The sequence below is a fragment of the Sinocyclocheilus anshuiensis genome, unplaced genomic scaffold (assembly GCF_001515605.1).
Source record: "Sinocyclocheilus anshuiensis isolate Anshui unplaced genomic scaffold, SAMN03320099.WGS_v1.1 scaffold2347, whole genome shotgun sequence".
Classification (NCBI taxonomy): domain Eukaryota; kingdom Metazoa; phylum Chordata; class Actinopteri; order Cypriniformes; family Cyprinidae; genus Sinocyclocheilus; species Sinocyclocheilus anshuiensis.
The window spans coordinates 242349-261533 of NW_015541043.1; the positions used below are offsets into that span (position 1 = coordinate 242349).

At 37.4% G+C, this 19185-nt stretch overlaps 1 protein-coding gene and 2 pseudogenes across 1 annotated transcript in view; all 3 read right to left on the bottom strand.

The window, feature by feature from the left end:
• Nucleotides 1-830: 830 nt before the first annotated feature.
• LOC107690581 (NACHT, LRR and PYD domains-containing protein 3-like) lies at nt 831-10718 on the bottom strand (annotated as a pseudogene).
• Nucleotides 10719-11207: 489 nt separating this feature from the next.
• On the bottom strand, nt 11208-11907 carry LOC107690585 (dual specificity protein phosphatase 14-like; annotated as a pseudogene).
• A 4039-nt stretch (nt 11908-15946) lies between these two features.
• The window catches only part of LOC107690582 (kinesin-1 heavy chain-like), a 14833-nt gene continuing 11594 nt past the window's right edge, over nt 15947-19185 (bottom strand). The window contains exons 16-26 of the mRNA XM_016488956.1: nt 18956-19144; nt 18705-18822; nt 18539-18594; nt 18340-18449; nt 18065-18166; nt 17757-17817; nt 17578-17649; nt 17290-17394; nt 16809-17025; nt 16561-16696; nt 15947-16214 (exon numbers count right to left, since the gene is read on the bottom strand). Coding sequence (XP_016344442.1) covers nt 16211-16214; nt 16561-16696; nt 16809-17025; nt 17290-17394; nt 17578-17649; nt 17757-17817; nt 18065-18166; nt 18340-18449; nt 18539-18594; nt 18705-18822; nt 18956-19144 — 1170 coding nt within the window. The 3' untranslated portion in view covers nt 15947-16210. The remainder of the gene's footprint in view (nt 16215-16560; nt 16697-16808; nt 17026-17289; nt 17395-17577; nt 17650-17756; nt 17818-18064; nt 18167-18339; nt 18450-18538; nt 18595-18704; nt 18823-18955; nt 19145-19185) is intronic.

Genomic DNA, 19185 nt, shown 5'->3' on the forward strand with positions numbered 1-19185 from the left:
TATTCTGTTACACCAAATACACAAAATAATGATCTTTAAAAAAGCATCATATGACCCCTTTAACTTACGTTCGCTCATTCTCCATAGAAAAGCCCTGGGAATTCAGATGAATCGTCACTTTCTGGTTGCATCTCTGATGCCAGTCATTAGGGTCTGTGCATTTTTGAGACTGTTTATTGCATATAAACCTTTGTAACCAGAAAGCACAAAGCACAGCATCACTACATAGTCTTAAACAAACCTGACATTTGCATTTAATTTAAATCATTTGAATAATTCCATAACGATTAAAATGGATGAGAGCCATGTACTACCAATTGGGGTATTTCATTTGCATCTGCTTGCAAGATAAAATTACAACAGTTCTTTCGAAGTGGCTTTTAAAAATGTTTTGTTTACTAAACAATTTTGTCTATCTTAGGAACTCTATACCTCACTAATGAGTGACTGTGTGAGTAATCAGTGTGTAATCTCACTTTCATTCATACTGAAACTCATTGAATGAAATGTGGTAATGTTTTGTAGAGATTGTTCACTCAAAAATTACAATTCTGTCATCATTTACTCACCTACATTTTGTTCCAAACCTGTATGACTTTCTTTCTTTTGTGGACACACAAGAACATATTTTGAATAATATTGGTAAGAATATTGTTTCAGTCCCCATTGATTTCCTTTCCATACAATGGAAGTCAACGGGAACTGAAACTGTTTGCCACACCACCATCCTTTAAAATATCTTATTTCACCTTACGCAGAAGAAAGAAGTCATAGGTTGTAACAACATTTTTGGGTGAACTATCCCTTTTAATATGTGCTACACTGTTCTTCCTAAAAACTGACAAATTCATATAGAAACTCAGATTATTTTCTTACAAGAGTTCTGTTACACCGGGGAGGTTCTGGATGATCTGAAGGGTCCAAAGAGCACACTTCTTTGTCAGACAGCCTATTTTCAGTTTTAACTTTTTCAGTTCAGAGAAAGAACTGAGAAAATGCATTAATGCATCTAAATTCCTTTGGTGAAGTATCTGAATATTGGTCCAGTCGATGCTGATTAGCACTGAGCGTGGCAAGGTGAGACTCAATGTTAGAAAAGATGATGCAGTGTCTTCACAAAAAGTGCTTATGCAGATACTAAAAAGAAAAAAAAGAAAGAAAAACTGGCATCATTGTGTCATTGTGTCTAAAAACCAACAAGAGTAACACTTTACATTAAGGTTCCCTTTGTAAAGGGTTTATAAAGGTGTTCATTAATGACTAATAACTCATTTACAAATCCATTATAAATCAGTGATAAACAGTTATAACTGCATGAATAAAAAGGGTGATTTTAACGCAATACCTGCCAAATAGTGAGCAATTTTTAACTCGCATGGTATAAATGCTTAATAAATATATTTATTCATGCTTATTTCACTTAAAACCAGATTCCTGATTTATTCCCTGATGCAGCAAATAAATAGAGAATTATAGTGAGACTGAAGGGTGTTGTATTTGTGGTTCTCTCATTTAGCTAGGCTATATCTCATGACTCTCACTTTTCCTCCGATTGATCTGCTACCGATCGCTATCAGCTGATAATCGCTTTGGGAAGTTTACCTCGCATACAGCTCACGAAATCAGGCTTGTGCTGTGTGTAAGGTATTGTGCAACAATTGCCCCATTGTAAAGCAACAAAAAACAAAAATGCACTGTATTATTAAAAATTTAGGTGAGATAATTATATATTTTTAAAAAGATTTCCCCCCATTTTCAAAAAAGAAATTCAGGCCCTGAATTAATTTCTGTAAAAATCCTGATTGAAGCATCACTATAAATAATTCATGATAAAAAGTAGGCTTCAAAAGGATCGGTATCAGTGATCGTATCTGCAGATACTGCTTCCTGTGATTGACGATCGGTGATCGGCTCCAGAAATCCTGATCGGAGCACCCTTACTTTTCTTGCTACGTTGCTTGAAGCTGCTCTGTATCTTACCCATGATACTCTGCAAGAGGTCATGATGCCTATCCACTGCAATGTATAAAAACTGAATGAAATTATCAAACTTTATTTCACATAAGAGGAAAACCTTAACTTGATGAGATATTAATCAAGAATTTAAATTTAAATTTAATTCCAATATTAGTTACCCATGAACCTTAATATAAAGTGGACACCATTTTTCCATGAGTTATGAATGCTAGTAACCTGTGAAAGCGAACCTTAACGTAAAGTGGACACACATAAATAATTTGTTTATTAATTATTAATGCACAAACAGAAGAGTTTTTTGAGGTGAAATGTATTTAATTGTAGATGCACAGTAAAGACAGCTTTAAACTTGAAAAAAAGAGATTAAACTTTTTTTAAAGCACATTGGAAATGTATTAAGCATGACTTCTCATGAAAAGTGTCTTATGCAAGTAAACTCAGATTAAACAATTCAGAGAAACAATCAAGTATTCCACCAAATTATAACCAAGCATCATATCTATAAACCAAACATTTGATAAATACACGCTGAATAAAGGCACCTATGTATTTACTCTTTTGTCTAATTTAACAGTTTTGTAATTGTAAAAACAATGATGGAAAGCACTGTTACAGAACATTAAAGACACTTTTCATGAGAAGCCATGGTTTGTAAGTTTCCAATGTGCTGTTAAAGAAAAGTTTAATCTCTTTTGTTTCAAATTTAAAGTTGTGTTTACTGAAATAATTCATCACCAATAAATAAGTAATAATTCATCAACAATTAAAAAAAATAAAATACATTTCACCAGAAAAATACCTTCTTTGTGCATTAATAATTAATAAATAAATGATTTGTGTGTCCACTTTACATCAAGGTTCACTTTCACAGGTTATTAACATCTATAATTCCTCTATATCTCTATACATCTATATGTGGACCACCCTACATTAAGGTTCACAGGTACCTAATAAACCACATAAATTTATAACTAATTAATATCTCATCAAGTTATGGTTGTGCTCTTATGTGTTTTAAGAAAAAAAGTTTGATAATTTCCTTTCGATAAACAAAATCAGTTTTATACATTGCTGTGGATAGGCATCACGAACATTTGCATCATGGATAAGATACAGAGCAGCTGGTAAGCAACTCAGTAAGAAAAGTAACATGAGTCATGACAGTCTCATAATAGTCTATTTTGTGCTGCATCATGAAATAAATCATGAATCTGGTTTTGAGTGAAATAGGTATGAATATATTTATTAAGCATTTATAAGAATATATTTTAATTAAGCATTAAGCCACTATTTGGCAGTTATTGCATTAACATCACCCTTTTTATTCATAACTGCTTATCAATGATTTATAATGTATTTGTAAACTTCGTATTAGTCATTAATGAACACCTTTTTAAATCCTTTAAAAAGGGATCCTTAATGTAAAATGTTACCTAACAGTTCACTTTTCCTTTACCTGCATATTTCTTCACTGAGTGACAGGTCAAGTGAGGAGACCGAACAACTCCAACAACCTATAGTGAAGCGGTCAGGAGAAAGACTGCAAATCAAATCATAAAAAAAATTAACTTAAAGTAAAAGCACACTGAAGGATGATAGTGCATGTGTGCATAAAATACATTAAATGTATTTTGAGTCAGTGGTTTTAAAAAGACATTACCTCAGTGAGCTCAGGGTCTGTCCTCTCACAAGAGCACACATCAGTTCAACAAGAAAAGAGTCTGATAAATCTACAAGATGAAACCTTCAAAATCAAATCCAGAGCATTACTGTACAGACTAAATAATCAAGACAAACTTGCAATTACAAACAATAAAAATGTAATGACACATTTGAATAGTTGAATTCAGTGTGGAAAATTGACCTTCAGAGATTTTATACAGAAATAAATTAATGTCAGCCATCAGTTTCACAGTTTTAAGATTTTTATATTAGGAATACCTGAGCAATAGATAAAAGCATGATCAATGTAGGATCTGTTTTGGATCAAAGCACTTACGTTAAATTCTTAAAATTGGGGAGTGCAGGCAGAATCATAGACAACGTTTTACATGTCAATGCGGAGTCAGTGATGTACAGTTCGTTCATGCTGTGACAGCACTGAGAGCAGTACAGCAGGGCCCAGCAGTCTATTCTTCTCAGTAATCCATCACTTGAATTGATCTTATTCCAGGCTTTCAAAGCTTCTTTCACAAAGTCTGCTTCATGGAGTTCATAGAGACAGTGAAGCCAAAACAGTGTTCTATCCCCAAATGGATAACCATTTCGAAGTTCTTCCAAGATCCATTTCTTCAGATGGGTCTGTGCATTTGGATGAAAAACCAGACCATGTTTCTTCCTTAGTGTGCGTCTCACATCCTTATTCAACAGACCAAAAGCAAACTGCACCACAGCTGCAAAACGTGGAGGATATAAATTAGGACGATATTCGTCTGAATCCATGGATAATAGCTCTCTCACTTTCCTCTGGGACTCTTCTTCTTCCAGAAGGACATAGTAGAGAGCAGTGAAGAACTCCTGAAAGCTGCGATGCATGAAACTGAACATCGTCTCCTGGCTGATTCTTCTCTTGAAAAGGAACTTGCACAGGAATGGATTGCCAGCAGGGTCTGAAACCATTTCATTTACACTTTCCTCATCAAACAGGACTTGTTCTTCCAGCATCCCTCTCTCTGCCAGCTGACCCAGACTCCTCAGCAGGCTCGGGACAGACTGACTCAAATCCTGGCAGTGATGCTCCAGTAGAGTGGACACAAGTCAATGTAGATGGAGGTGGTGGTTTCCAGTCCACTTGTAACATCTGCACCAACTTCAAATCGTTCCTTGATAGTTGTGCAGATGATCCAGCAGATGACAGGGATGGAGCAGGCGGTGATGAGAGTTTCATTTGCTTTAACATATTCATAGGCTTTCCTGAAGTGTTCCTCATTCTGGAAGAACTTCTGAAAGTACTCCTCCACCCCCATCTCAGAGAATCCCATAATCTCAGTGAAACGCTGAGGTGCTTTGAGCAGTTTACCCAGTGTGTCTGTAGCTGTAGATCTGGTGGTGACCAGCAGGAAGGACTCTGGCAGGATTCGACCCCTCAGCAGGGCACAAAGAGTGACTTCAGGTGGAGCTTTTTGAATCGGATCAGTGTTTGGTGACATGTGATAAATGTCCTGTGTGAGTCTCAGCTCATCAAATCCATCAATGATGAACAGCACCTTCTCTGGTGAATGCTGTATTATCTGTGAGATCTGATCTGATGTTAAACTGCAGCTGTTGCTTAAGCTTAAGATCTCTACCAAACTCTTTTAGCTAGAAATGCAGTTTATTTCTTTACACTTTAAATGGAACACAATATCAAACTGTTCTTTGTAGAGGTCACCAGATGCCCAGTCCAGCATGATCTTCTGCACAGTTAAAGTTTTCCCATTCCCTGAATTTCCTTGCAGTATAATAGCACTGGGACTGATTCTGTGGTCACCTGGGTTGAACAGAGAGTTCAAATAGGAAAATTCATGACTGTTCCTGGAGCTGAGGACCTGCTGGAATCTCTCTCCACTGGAGCAGAGCTCTTCTTGTCTCTCTTGTTGATCTCTATGTGTCTGAAGGATCAGAGGTTGTGTGTAGCGCTCAGACATCAGCACATATTCACCAGGCAGTGAGTTATACTCTGTCACATACTGGTATTCACTGCAGATCTGCTTCTTATATTTGAGAATCACTGAGCTGATTTCTGTAGAAATTATAATTGTTCAAATAGTTAAGTGTTTTTTTGTTGTTGTTGTTTTTTAGAAATTCAGATTCTAATACAGTAAGAAATTTTAGAGCAGGCAGTAGATACCAACTAAATTATGAGGTGGAAGGAGTGCAATATTTAAAACATTACTATAAAATTTGTCAGTCACCTGGGGTTTGTGTTTTTTCAAAGTGTGTGATACCCAGTGAAACCTGCAGAACATCAGATACATCTGATTAAGACAATTCACATATATTTATAAACGTTTTACATCCATCCATCCATCCATCTATCTATCACATATATATGTTTACATATATATTCAAGATGCATACAATGCACCTTGTAAGAAAGTGCATATATATATACTAGGTTGTATGTACTGTAAGCATCTTGAACTTTTTAATAGGAAAAGGGAAAACTTTTAAAGGGAAAATGTATCCATTTACTAACTTTCTAACTTACTGTCAATTTACTAACCCTCATCTGGTTTCAGACCACTTTTTTTGTCTCTTTTCCATAATAAAAGTGACTGGAGATTGGGGACTGGTGATGTAAAACCCCAAAATGACAGAAAAAGCATCATAAAGTGGCCTGTGTAACTTGCACTATATTCCAAGTGTTTATTCCAAGTTACACAATAGGTTTATGTGATGTATGGACCAAAATCAATATTCACTTATAATTTTCCCATCTGAAGCTCAAAAATACGGTGGCCGAGAGAGCTCAACGCACTGCAAATGAAAAAAACACATGCAAATAGAAAAAACACCAGCAAATTAAGAAAACATCTTCATCAATTTGACAACATGCCTATGAAAGTTGTAGGGCCTACAAAAATAGAGTGTCCATTCAATTTAACCATAAACCCCATTGGTTGTTCCGATATGAGTCCGATACCGATACTTTAATTTTTGGTACTCGCCGATACCGATACCTGTATTTTCACAGCATTTGTAATAAAAAAATAAAAATACTGGCTACAGAAAAAAAAAATAATAATATGAATCATGTTAGTTGGCTTCATTTAGCAAACAGATATTTCCTTCAGTTATTTCCACACTTAATTATACCAGTTAAAATGTTTTGTATAAGCTTTTGTTACTTTCCCTGTTCATTTTAATGGCGCATTAGAGCTGCTCCATTGCAGCAGCTCAATACTGCAATCACAAAACGTTTTCCTAAAATAATGCAGGGAACCACTCGTTATACATTATAAAAGTACTCGCATACTATTTTAGTGATGTAATTTGCGTCATGTGCACTGTACGTGGACCCTCGCTTATGAGTAAAAACCGAAATATACTTTGGCCTTTAAAGTAAGCTAAACATGCACAGCGCGCACAGGTTTGTATTGGCGCAGAACGAGAGACACTTACAGCCTAGCGCATTTCACACAGACTGCCAGTTTCACTTTAAATAAAGTCGTGTATGCTTGACGTTTAAAATAAATGCTTTTTATAGTGAATGCCCCTATACTTTTTGTTTGTTTTATATTTACGATTGAGTTTTAATCCAAATGCATACGCTAATGGAGCGAACAGAAATCAAGATCATACAACAGAAGTGCATGCTCTCGGACTCTCTTACAGTCAAATAACTTTAGTAACTTGTGCATTTTACCTACTTGCTTTTGAAATATCCGACCGAACTACAAACTTTCCAGTGATGTCTGTGAGATATTCACTCGACAAGCTCGCGCATCTGTGCCGCCGCACGCTCTGCTTATCAGCTCGCGCACATCCGCTATACAGGCGTGGATATTGAATGTTTAACATTATATTAATTACTTACATGTACTTCATAAACATCCTTAATCTCTAATAACTCCATTCTACTCTCTGTTGTTCTGTTTTCAGTGTTTCTTTTTCTGGACACAGCTCTATTCACACGCTGTGTGGTATCGGCTTTTGGTATCGGGGCATTTTTACGAGTAGGCCTACGAGTACAGGATCGCAGTATCGGACCCGATACCGCATCCCTATTTTTTGCATGTCTCTTGGTCTGCTCATCACAAATGATCTATTGTATGGCTTAATGACAAATCAAATTAACCAATTTTATGGTGCTTTTTTGCCCATTTGGTGTCATTTTGTAGCATTACAGCCTCAGTCCCCATTAATTTCCATTATATGAAATGGAGAGGCCAGGATATTATTTTAAAAATTAACCTTTTGTGTTGCACAGATAAACATGAAGAGGGGAAAAAAATCAGTATTGTCATCTTTGTGTGAACTATCCTTACACATTTTGCCTATTTTTTATTTATTTAAATAGACATAGAATGTAAACGTAAGCATTTAAGTTGTAATTGAACAAATTCATTTATCAAGATGAAAAGTTAAGATGAAATACTTAAGCTTTCTATAAGAGCTTCTGCAGTTTGTGCAATGCTACCTGTAAAAGTATACATATTACAGTTCACATGGTATATGGGCCAAAATTAGTGTGCTCTTACCCAAGTCTCTAAACAGACATGGCTCCTGCATTTCCAGTTGAGAATAAAAGGCAGATTTAAACTTGTCTCCACCAGAGTGTAGCACTTCATAAAGCTCTCTCATTTTCTTCTGGTTAGTATCTGCTGCTCTGATCTTACAGTATGGCTCCCACTCTAGCATGCCACCTGACCGCAGCTCGTCCACTATCGGCATCACCATTTTTACTCTCTGGACAAGTGTCGCCCAGTGTTCATCCACAAACCGAGCACCTGGTGGAGAGATGATAAAATTATAATTGGTCGCAAGGAAGTAAGTCCACAATTTAGACATTCAGCATATACTGCCAGTTTTAAACATCAGTAGTAATTTGGACATTTAAGTCACACTTAAACATTAATTCCATTGCAAACAGATCAGTGCAAAACAATAGTCAATTGCACCCTACGTAGTATTATATTAACAAATGAACATACATAATAATATTACAGAGTGTTGATAATGGTAAATTAACCAATTTTATGATTCCCGAATTTTCAATAACTGTATATTCTTCAATAAAAACAATAGTGTAGCAAACACTTATTTGGGCCACTTCACTTTTAATCAGTGTAACACAGACTATTCTGCTGTAGTAACAGTACTTACACTCTTGAGTCTTGGTCCATGGTGTCTCAAAAGTGTCTGTGACGTGTTGGAGAGAGCAGTGCTCTAGGAAACAAAACATAATGCACCTAGTTTGAGATGTCTTCTAACGACTGTTGAAGACAGCTTTTGTGACACATGGTTAAAGATTGCACTATTGGTATGTGGTAAATTAAGTAAAAAAATACTCTGACATGCACTTTAAACCCAAGTTTGGCCTTTTTCTGAATATACAGTTACAAAACAAAATGGTACTGATACAGGAGGGTATTGAAGTTTAACCACTTAAAATGTACACAAAGCAATGACTAATATGACAGACTGTTTTAATTTTAGGACAGTTTTACTTCCAAACTTTTCAAAGTTTAAAGGGGTCATATGATGCGATTTCAATTTTTCCTTTCTCTTTGGAGTGTTACAAGCTCTTGGTGCATAAAGAAGATCTGTAAAGTTGCAAAGACTAAAGTCTCAAATCCAAAGAGATATTCTTTATAAAAGTTAAGAATTAGCCACACCTACCTAAAACGGCTCGTTCTAATATGCCCCCACATGTCTACATCACTATCTGGGAAGATTTGCATAACGCCGCCCAAATGTTCACGCAAAGAAAGAAGGCGTAACTTTTATTCTCGCTGTAGTATTGTTGTTGCCGCCGCCATGTCGTGAAGGCGTTGTGTGTGTGTGCAGCACATTTTATGAAGGACTGTTTACTGATCCTGGCAGAGTAGACTACAATGCCAGCTGTTCTGACTCCCAGATTGTAAGTACGTTTTTTATATTTAAAGAGTTTTTATATTTTATATTTTTTTATATTTAAAGCGAGTTTTTTGGGCAGTGTAGAGTAGGGCTTGTTGTTTGTCATTTCTCCGATCACAAATGCAGACATGGTTTTATGTTTACGCGGCGCAATGCAATGCGTAAAAAGACAGTATAAGTCATTATAATCCATAATTATGTCCCCACTGGATGCAATGAATGCCTCTATAATGGGTTTTCATGTTTTTGAATCATCGCTCCGGCCTGACAGGGCATAATCACAATATGGAAGGGGCGTAACACTTCCGTCACACGCTTGAGGTATTCGGCCAATCATAACGCACTGGATAGCTGGCCAATCACAGCACACCTTGCTTTTCAGACCGACGAGCTTTGTAAAAATCGACGCGTTTCAGAAAGGCGAGGCATAGAGGAGAAACAATAATGTACAGTATGTGGAAAATAATGTGTTTTTTGTAACCTTAAACTGCATAAACACATTTCATTACACCAAATACACAAAATAATGTTCTTTTTAGCAACATCATATGACCCCTTTAATGGGTAACCTTGAGACCCACTCCAAGACCTGATAGTGCCTGAATAGAGAACACATCTTTCTTTTGAGCCAACTCCTTTCAATGACCCAGTTGAACCAGTTCTCAAATTGCAGACGAAGACTTGTATTTTGCTAACCAGGAAAAACAAACAAAAGAAAAACAACCCACAAACATTCGATCTATTCAAATAATCTCCAAAATATATACTACAATTAGAGAATTTAGAACATACAATAATTTAGAAAATGCTACATTTTAGGACGTGGGAAACATTCAGGATAATAATAAGAGACATTATATCTTTTTATCTTTAGTATTTTTCAGAAGTGAAAGCATTGCAACATCAATAACACAAGTCAAATTTAAGAGACGTTTGTAATTACACTAAACAAGAAAAATAATTTAGATGACTTTTGGTATGCTGTTTGTTGAGAAATCTGTGCAATGAAAGCACTTAAAAAATGTTACCTGATCCTCCCCAAAATGTGGATTCTAGTTCTGCAGGTCCAGGTTATGTGGTTTATATTTGATCTATCTTTTTAAAATAAAACAACTAACATCAGTGCTGAAGGTTTGTCCTCTACGCCTGCTTTTCTTCAGATAGACAGTGCTATAACTTCACTTCACTTGAAGGAGCTCAATTTAGAGTTGAAACTGCAGGAACTGTAAGACCCTAAGTTATAGAAACATGAGAAACAGGTTGAACCTGAACTTGAAGAAGGCAGTCCTAAAAGTGCCCTAAACGTGCATAGTATAGATTGTTGTACAAGTTAACGCAAGCCATGTGTGAGTTAAAATCAAACAAACTTAGTGTAACGAAAATCTCCAGGAAAATCTCCTTGAAATACGAGTAGGGTGAAGCTGCAGGCCCGGAGACCCAACTGCACACTCAGACCTGCATGCTCAGACCGAGATATATCCAGCTGCAGACCCGCAGCACCAGCAGTTTCAGAACCGCAGCCACAGAACCGGAAGCGAGGGGCGGAGTTATTGACAATGAGAGAGCAGGGTGAGTAGTCTGCAATGTTTTTGCTATCATATGTTTAATAATTATCGTATATATTACTTTAAGCATTTATCTGCTAAGTACTTAATGTGTGCTTGGCTTTATTATCTTATATTGAAGCTTGAATTTGTTGACCTGATGCTGTTGCTGTGGGTCAGTTTCCTCTCATACTGAAGCAATTGTCTCCAGAAGCCCGCGTTTGGCTGGATGAAGGGCCGTGCTGCCAGAACTCGCTGATGAGCCTGAAGCAGTGATAGTCCCTCAAAGCGCATGAGATACGCCATGATAAGAGCCGGAGACCTGCTTCTCCCGGCCGAGCAGAACACCAGCGAGCTTCCAGTGTGGTTCTGCTGGATCTGCTCAGCCACGCTGTCAAAGTGCTGCTCCAGAGGAGCGTGAGGCACCCAAACGCATTTCACCCCGATACTCAAGACAGGGGTATTCAGCGCAGGCGTTCACCAGCAAAGTGTGCTCCAGCGCTGACTGATTCAGGGCCTCCACTCCACTCAGGTACAGACTGGGGGTGATCTGAGAGATCATCACTGTGACCATAAGGAAGAAATAATAAATTAAAAGTGATTAAAATTACATTATTTCTAGAATTAAATAATCTGAAATACACAATAAGTATATATCTCATGCAAAGCCTTATAATTAAATAAAAAGTTTTAAAAGTGCAAATACTCAAATAATCTCAATTAATGTGAACTTATACAAATGCATGTACTTAAACAAGAATTAGAAAAGTGAAAAGGGTTACTCCACCCTAAAATGAAAATTTTGTAATTAATCACTTACCCCCATGTCGTTCCAAACCCGTAAAAGCTTCATTCGTCTTCGGAACACAATTTAAGATATTTTGGATGAAAACCGGGAGGCTTGTGACTGTCCCATTGACTGCCAAGAAAATAACACTGTCAAGCTCCAGAAAAGTATGAAAGACATCGTCAAAATAGTCCATCTGCCATCAGTGGTTCAATCTGAATTTCATGAAGCGACAAGAATACTTTTTGTACGCGAAAAAAACAAAAATAGCGACTTTATTCAACAATTCGTCTCCTCCGCTTCACCGTAGCGCCATTTTGGAGAGTATCCACTGAACGCAAACTGCGTATACTGTTCTATTTGTCTGTGTCAGCCGCACCACACGGATACGTTTTCTACGTTTATTTTTTCTTTGATTTGAACGAAAACAGCGTATCCGTGTGGTGCAGCTGACACACTCTCCAAAATGGCGCTAAGGTGACGCGGAGGAGACGAATTGTTGAATAAAGTCCTTATTTTTGTTTAAAAAACCCTTGAAGTTTTTCAACAAGAACAAGAAGTTGTTTTCAAACTGGGGGCCACAAGGGGGTGCTAGGAGATATTTAAATAATTTTTTTTTAGGGTTGTCAAAGTTTACTTGTGCACTCCAGATACTGGCAAAATATGTTGGATATAAGTATTTTGTTTATATTTAAATTCACCAAACTTGATAATAGGTCATATTTAAAAAAAACACTGGTCAGAAAACATTTGAGAATTCAGATATGCTATCAACTTATTAAAATAATATTTTAATTTGCTTCAGTACAATGACAAAATAAAGTAATTGTCAAAAGTCAAAATAATTAATTAATTTAGGAAACAATTACTTAATTTAGCTCTTTTTATAATACAACATGTATTACTATTTTCTTTCCAGTATAAATATTACCACAGTATAAATGTTTTTTTATATATTAAAATATATAGCTGTCTTTATATTTTAGGAAGAGGATTTAGGATCCCCTCACAATTGGATCAACATTTTTTGGGGTCCTTGACATCAGTAAGTCTGTCTGTCTGTCTGTCTGTGTGTGTGTGTGTGTGTGTGTGTGAGTGTGTGTGTACTGGTTTATATAACCGGGTGGGGACTTAAACCTGACTACACACAGACTCATGGGGACTCGTGTCACGGTGGGGACCTAAATTGTGGTCCCCACGGGTACAAAAGCTTATAAATCATACAGAATGAAGTTTTTTGAAAATCTAAAAATGCAGAAAGTTTCCTGTGAGGGGTAGGTTTAGGGGTAGGGTTGGTGTAGGGCGATAGAATATACGGTCTGTACAGTAGAAAAACCATTACGCCTATGAAGAGTCCTCACAAGGATAGCTGACCTGACTGTGTGTGTGTGTGTGTGTGTCAACATTTTTTAGGTCCTTGACATCAGTAAGTCTGAAAACCCTTAAAGTATAGCATTGAAGGACACTGTTGTAGGCTACAGAAATCACGCAACAGCTTTATAGCGCTCTAACTGACAGCAGGCAATTTTAACCATGCAAACTGTAGTTTACCTTAAAGCGAGGACTGCGATAGCACTTCCATTCAATCTTTCGTTGTTCCTTTGGCTTTGGCATGGAATAATATCACAGTTTTAGTACAGCAGTTCTGTAGCCTTAAAAATCGCTGTAGCCTTAAATATTTCTCATAGAATAAAGAATAATCCGTATGTTACATTAACGATTTTCGCCATTATTCAGTAGCCCCTCACTGCAGAACACAAGATTCAGGGGGCGTGGTTGGATCCACATCTAGGGGGGGGAGAATGGTAGAGTAAGCTCCTGACCAAAACAGACAGTAGCCCCTCACTGCAGAACAAAGATCCAGGGGGCGGGGTTGGATCTACATCTATGGGGTGGAGATGGTATGTTTAGGGGTGGAGATGGGGGGGTTTAGGGATCAGGGGGTGGAGACGGGTAGGTTTAGGTATATGTAAGGTGGGAGGAGTTGGATCAGGATCCAACCACGCCCCCTGGAGCTTGTGTTCTGCAGTGAGGACCATCTCCCGTTATTGGCCACGGTCCCCCCAATGGCATGCAGCAGCAGCAGCAGCCTGTCGACAGGACGGGAGCCTCAGTGGACACATATTGGTACTGCATGTGTTTGAATAACTTAGTCCTGGCGTCCTCTACAAAGGACATAGAATAAAATTTGAATAAAATATATTTTTTCTCCATTTGTTTCTAATGCTCCAACCAATGTAATGACATAAAAAAAATTCACAAAACTTTTTTTCTGGTTCTCAGGAGAATATAAAAAAACATCCAAAAATAAAACTCACCAGTGACCCCGTCTTTCCAAACCTTTAAAATAAATAAAAATAACTATTTAACTAAATAAACATGTTTTTTTATTCCAATTTAATGTAATTATGCGGTCATGCTCCAAAATCGAGAGAGCAAAAAACAACAACAAAAAAAAATTACCTTTACCTTTTTTTCTCCACCTTTTTAATTTAGTGACAATAACAATGCAACTGTTCACAAATATAACGAGTTTTTATATTTTAGTGATATACATTTTTAATGAATAAAAATTGCAGATAAAAATCTGAGTGAATGGCAAAAAAATAAAAAATTGTCATCTACATGAATATCGAATGCGTGATCACCATGTTGTAAACTTAAGTCATGATGCAATCAAAATGATAAGTAAACAAGTCCCCCCCCAAAAAAAACCCACGAAAAAGACACATCATGTTTCAGAATATTGTTTTAATCACACATACTTGTCATGCAGTTCATCCAGAAAGAAAGTGTCATCAGTAATTTCATCCCCTCTCACTCTTTTCCTTCAACCAGAATCTTCCAAAAAACACCTTGTACTGTTGGAATGATCCAGCGCCTTTGTCCATTGGTGGAATTCTCTGTCAATAAGTCATGGAGTTACTATTACACAGTAATAAAAAAATTAGCTATTTTTTATTTTAAGTTTCATTAAATGTGTGGCATTCCCCATGAACGTAAATTAATTATCCTTCATGCACTGAAAAGGGAAGAATTTAGGGCTAATAACACAACTGCGCTCTTAATGGTCCTTGTGACGTCACTTAAAGGTACAAAACACCCAGAAAGCAATACAGTTGAAAGTGATACTGAAGGTTGTCATGTCCTGTAATTCACAATTCATAAGCATTTATCAGGAGTGTAAAGTCTAAACAATAATATTTATGGCTATCTTGAATAATAACGATCCAAATTAGGACTTGTGTCCTCCACACACACACAAAAAAATTGAACTTAAATTCAAATCAAGCAACAAATGTCTGCAATGTCCTCAAGGAGATGTAAGTTATTAAGGTATGAAACATAAGCCCGTGCACACCAATATTCTGCTAAACTGATTGGCTGATCAGTAACAGTGGCAGAGCAAGCAAGCAGTGATGTCACATGTGGACTTCTACAGATGTCAGCTGACCACTTAAACATACAAGTCCAAATACAAAATGATGTATTGGTGAGGATACAGGCAGAAAAAGTATGAATAATACACACAGGCATCTTAAATACAGACATTAATGACTCTTAAAATAAGAATTTGGATCTGCACAATGTGAACTGTGTGAAAAGCAGGACAGGACAACCTTCAACTGTTTAGCTAAAACAACAACAACAACAAAAACGAACAATTAGCCTTTGCAATCATAAGTTTACATTGAGATGCTTCCAGCATTAGCCTGCTGTGTAAGGCCTGGTTACTCATGTCTGCAATCCTCTCCACCTTCCCCTTTAGAACCATTAGTTACTACAGAAAGTAAAACCCTTGGGTTTCAGAACTGAATCTGTTTAGAGCACATTCACACAGCAATATCTGAGTTTGTAGTGATACAGGCGATTCACTGCAGAGCGCGCTTGGATATTCTCTATTCAGGGATTTTTCTATTCAAGCTTGCTGCAGTCTAGACGCTGACCCGTATGAAGTCAAGCCAGGAGCGAGGTCTTTTGCACAGTTATCAGGCAGTAGTTTAATCAGAGGTTACAGGTGTGCAGAGAGCAGCTGAAGGCTGATTAGAGCTGATTGCACTGGCTTCTGTGTCAACTGTTCACTTTGCTTACATTTATTTCTTGATTTCTTTTTTATATCATGTTTGGTGCATGTGTGAGGGTGCAATATTCATAAAATAATTTGCTTTGGAGGGAAAAAAAAAAGATGGGGAGTGGAACTGTACAGCCATGAATATTTTGATTCAGACGTCCTCCCATGTGCACCAGCAGGAGGGATTATGTTAATGGAATGACAGATTTCCATGAAGACTTCTTGCATTCTTGCAGCTTCGGTAGTGAGGGAACAAAAATAAACTCATCTTCAGCTAAACAAAACAAGAAGAAATGGCAGTGAGAATGCTGGACACAAAAAAGTTGTGCTTAACAAACCAAAGGATTTTTATACTCCCAAGAGGGGAGCCCATGCTAATAATAATAATAATAATAATAATAATAATAATAATAATAATAATAATAATAATAATAATAATAATAATAATAATAATAATAATAATAATAATAATAGTAATAGTAATTATTAGACACTGAAGTAAATTAACAAAATGCTCCAAAAACTAGGCTGATACACTAGAAGTGGGTCAGCAATTGTGCTGCCTTTATGGTTTTCCTTCAAACAAAAGCCACAGATTCTTTACTAAAAACTGTACAAACCTCTTCTCTTGTTTAGCGCCACCTCCTCTGATAGGCATAGGTTGGCTGTTCTGGTAGAGCACACCACCACCTCCACGCAGCACGTTGGGGTGTGTAGGAGAAGCTACAGGTTGCTGACCAGGCCTGATGGGTTTAGCTACAACCAGAAAATACAGGCAAATCATGAGAGAAAAGATCATGGACTTTCTTTTTTTTCTGTTGCGTTCATTTTAATCAAGGTGACTGTGCTTGTGTAAGCGTTCAGTCACCTATCTGTGCGGAGTGTCCTCTGCGGGCCATGTTTTTGGCTCTCACGGCCTCTTTAATGCGGTCCACCTCTTGCTGGTAGCGCTTGCGGTCACGGGCTGAGTTCTCTTTGGCCTCTTTGAGTGCTGACTCTAGAGCCTTCACACGCTCCGCCGTCGCCCGCAGACGCTTCTCAAGTTTAGGAAGCTCACAGCGCAGGTCAGCATTATCACGCACCAGCTATAGAAGAAAGAAAGACACCAATGAGTAAGAGAGAGATTTTTTTTTAACAATCACTTTTGATTCCTTGTCAATCACACAGCATTATGTAATTGTTTTTCTTTAATTTGGTTATGCATGTTGTTTTGCACAATTTTCATTTTGCTTTATTTCATGAAAATGCTTTGGCAATATGAATCTGTCGTGCTAATTAAACACACTAAAACTGGCAATATAAAGTAAGAGGAAAAAAAGTTTATGAGGACTTTTCTGGTTTGGATTTACCTGTTTGTGGACCTTGGTGAGTTGTTCTAGATTGTTCTCCAGGAAAGAGATCTTTTGCTTCTGAGCAGCACTGCCACCAGTTTCATCAGAGTCCATCTCTGCACTCTACACCCAGACAAAAAAACAAAACAAATACCCTTCAATTAAATACCCACCAAGTCAACTGCATAGAAAGAAAGCAAATGGATTTACATTTACCTAAATGGCAGAATTAAATTTGCTTTAACAGAACAGGACATAGAATAGATATGAAAACGAATGGAAGATGCACAACAGATTGACTCCTACCTTCTTCACACGAGTCGCCAGATCCTGAACAAACAATTTCCTGAGGTTGTGCAGAGTCTGCAGCTCTTTGGCCTTAAATAGGTGAAAAATAACAATATTTAAAAATACACACTACATGATGTGAATAAAACTGTCATCTCTAGTCGCCCTCTAGTGCTGAGATGAGAAATTGCACTCACCACAGTCTCCTCCAAGCCTTTCAGATCCTGTCTGGCCTGTTCTCTGCGGTCCTGCATCATACTGTAATGTGCACACAAATCCATTAAAACAGCTCATCACTAAAGACATGCAATCCTTGGACATCTGTAATTTATTACACATTTAATATGCAGGTGTGTGTTTATGCCTCATTAAAAATTTGCTCAGCTCTTTAGATGACCAACAGAAACCAGGGAAATTTGGGTTTCATAAAGAGATTCATAAACGTTTTTGGCAGTTCGACTGCTACAAGAAGGGAGATGAATAGAACTGACTGTGTATTACATACGTGAGCTCGTGTAGTTTGCGGCTCTTCTCCTGGTCAGTGGATTTGAGTTTCTCATGTTCCACCCTCAAACGCTCCTGCTCCAACAAGATCTTCTGATTCAGACTAGAAAGAGAGAATTTATTAGCTATTGGTGTATTATTATTAATATTGCTGTGAATCAAGAGCTGCAAGTCTGAAGTTTAACTTTGATGGAAATCAGTCAGTACATTTACACACACTTTAGTTCAGTTTCTGACTGAAACTGCTTTATGTTAACTGAAATGTGTGTATCGTACTCTTGTAGATCTGTAATGATTTTCACTTTGGTTTCCAGTTCGTCTCTCAGGCTGCTGATCTGTTTCTGATGGGTCTCCCTGTGACTCTGGATCTGCTTCTCAACCGCCTCCTAAACACAAACATACACTCGCATTAAAAAAAAATACAGATCCAAATTGAACAAGCCCATTTGTATGTGTGTGTGTACACATTTCTTACCTTCACCTCATTGGCACTCTGAATCTCACTCTCTTTCTCCATTGCATGAACTTTCTCTGTTGCCACAAACACAAACCAAACATTGTAAGCAGAAACAACTACTGTATTATTTTGAAATAGCGTATATAGATGCATAATCTGTTTTTGAATATGATCCTGTGTGTACCCTGTGCACTGATTTTGACCAGCTCCTCACTGAGAGAGTCCACATCCTCCTCAAGCTGTCTCCTCTTCTGCTCTACATTCTGCAGATACTCCATCAGAGATTTAATTTTCGCCTCATGCTGCAAAACAAGCATTCATTTGTTAATATAAAATATTTTTTTATTTATATCATTATGGTTTAGTACATTATAGTGCAGGGTTTGCCATGTAAGAAATAACTGAGTTTCAGGAGGCAAGAGTGTAAAACCGTACCTGGGAGATGAGTAACTGGCATGCTGCAAGCTCCTTCTCAGTTTCATCCATCTTTTTGTTGCCTTCAGACTGAGTGTTTTCCAACTGCTTGCAACGTTTGACCATCGACTTGACTTCTGACTTCATCTTACTGATGTAGAGTCTGGCTACAGTGAACTCTTCATCTATAAGACCACTAACTTCATGCTGCTGCAGAGAGAGAGACTCCTCAGTATCGCTCAGTTTTAAGT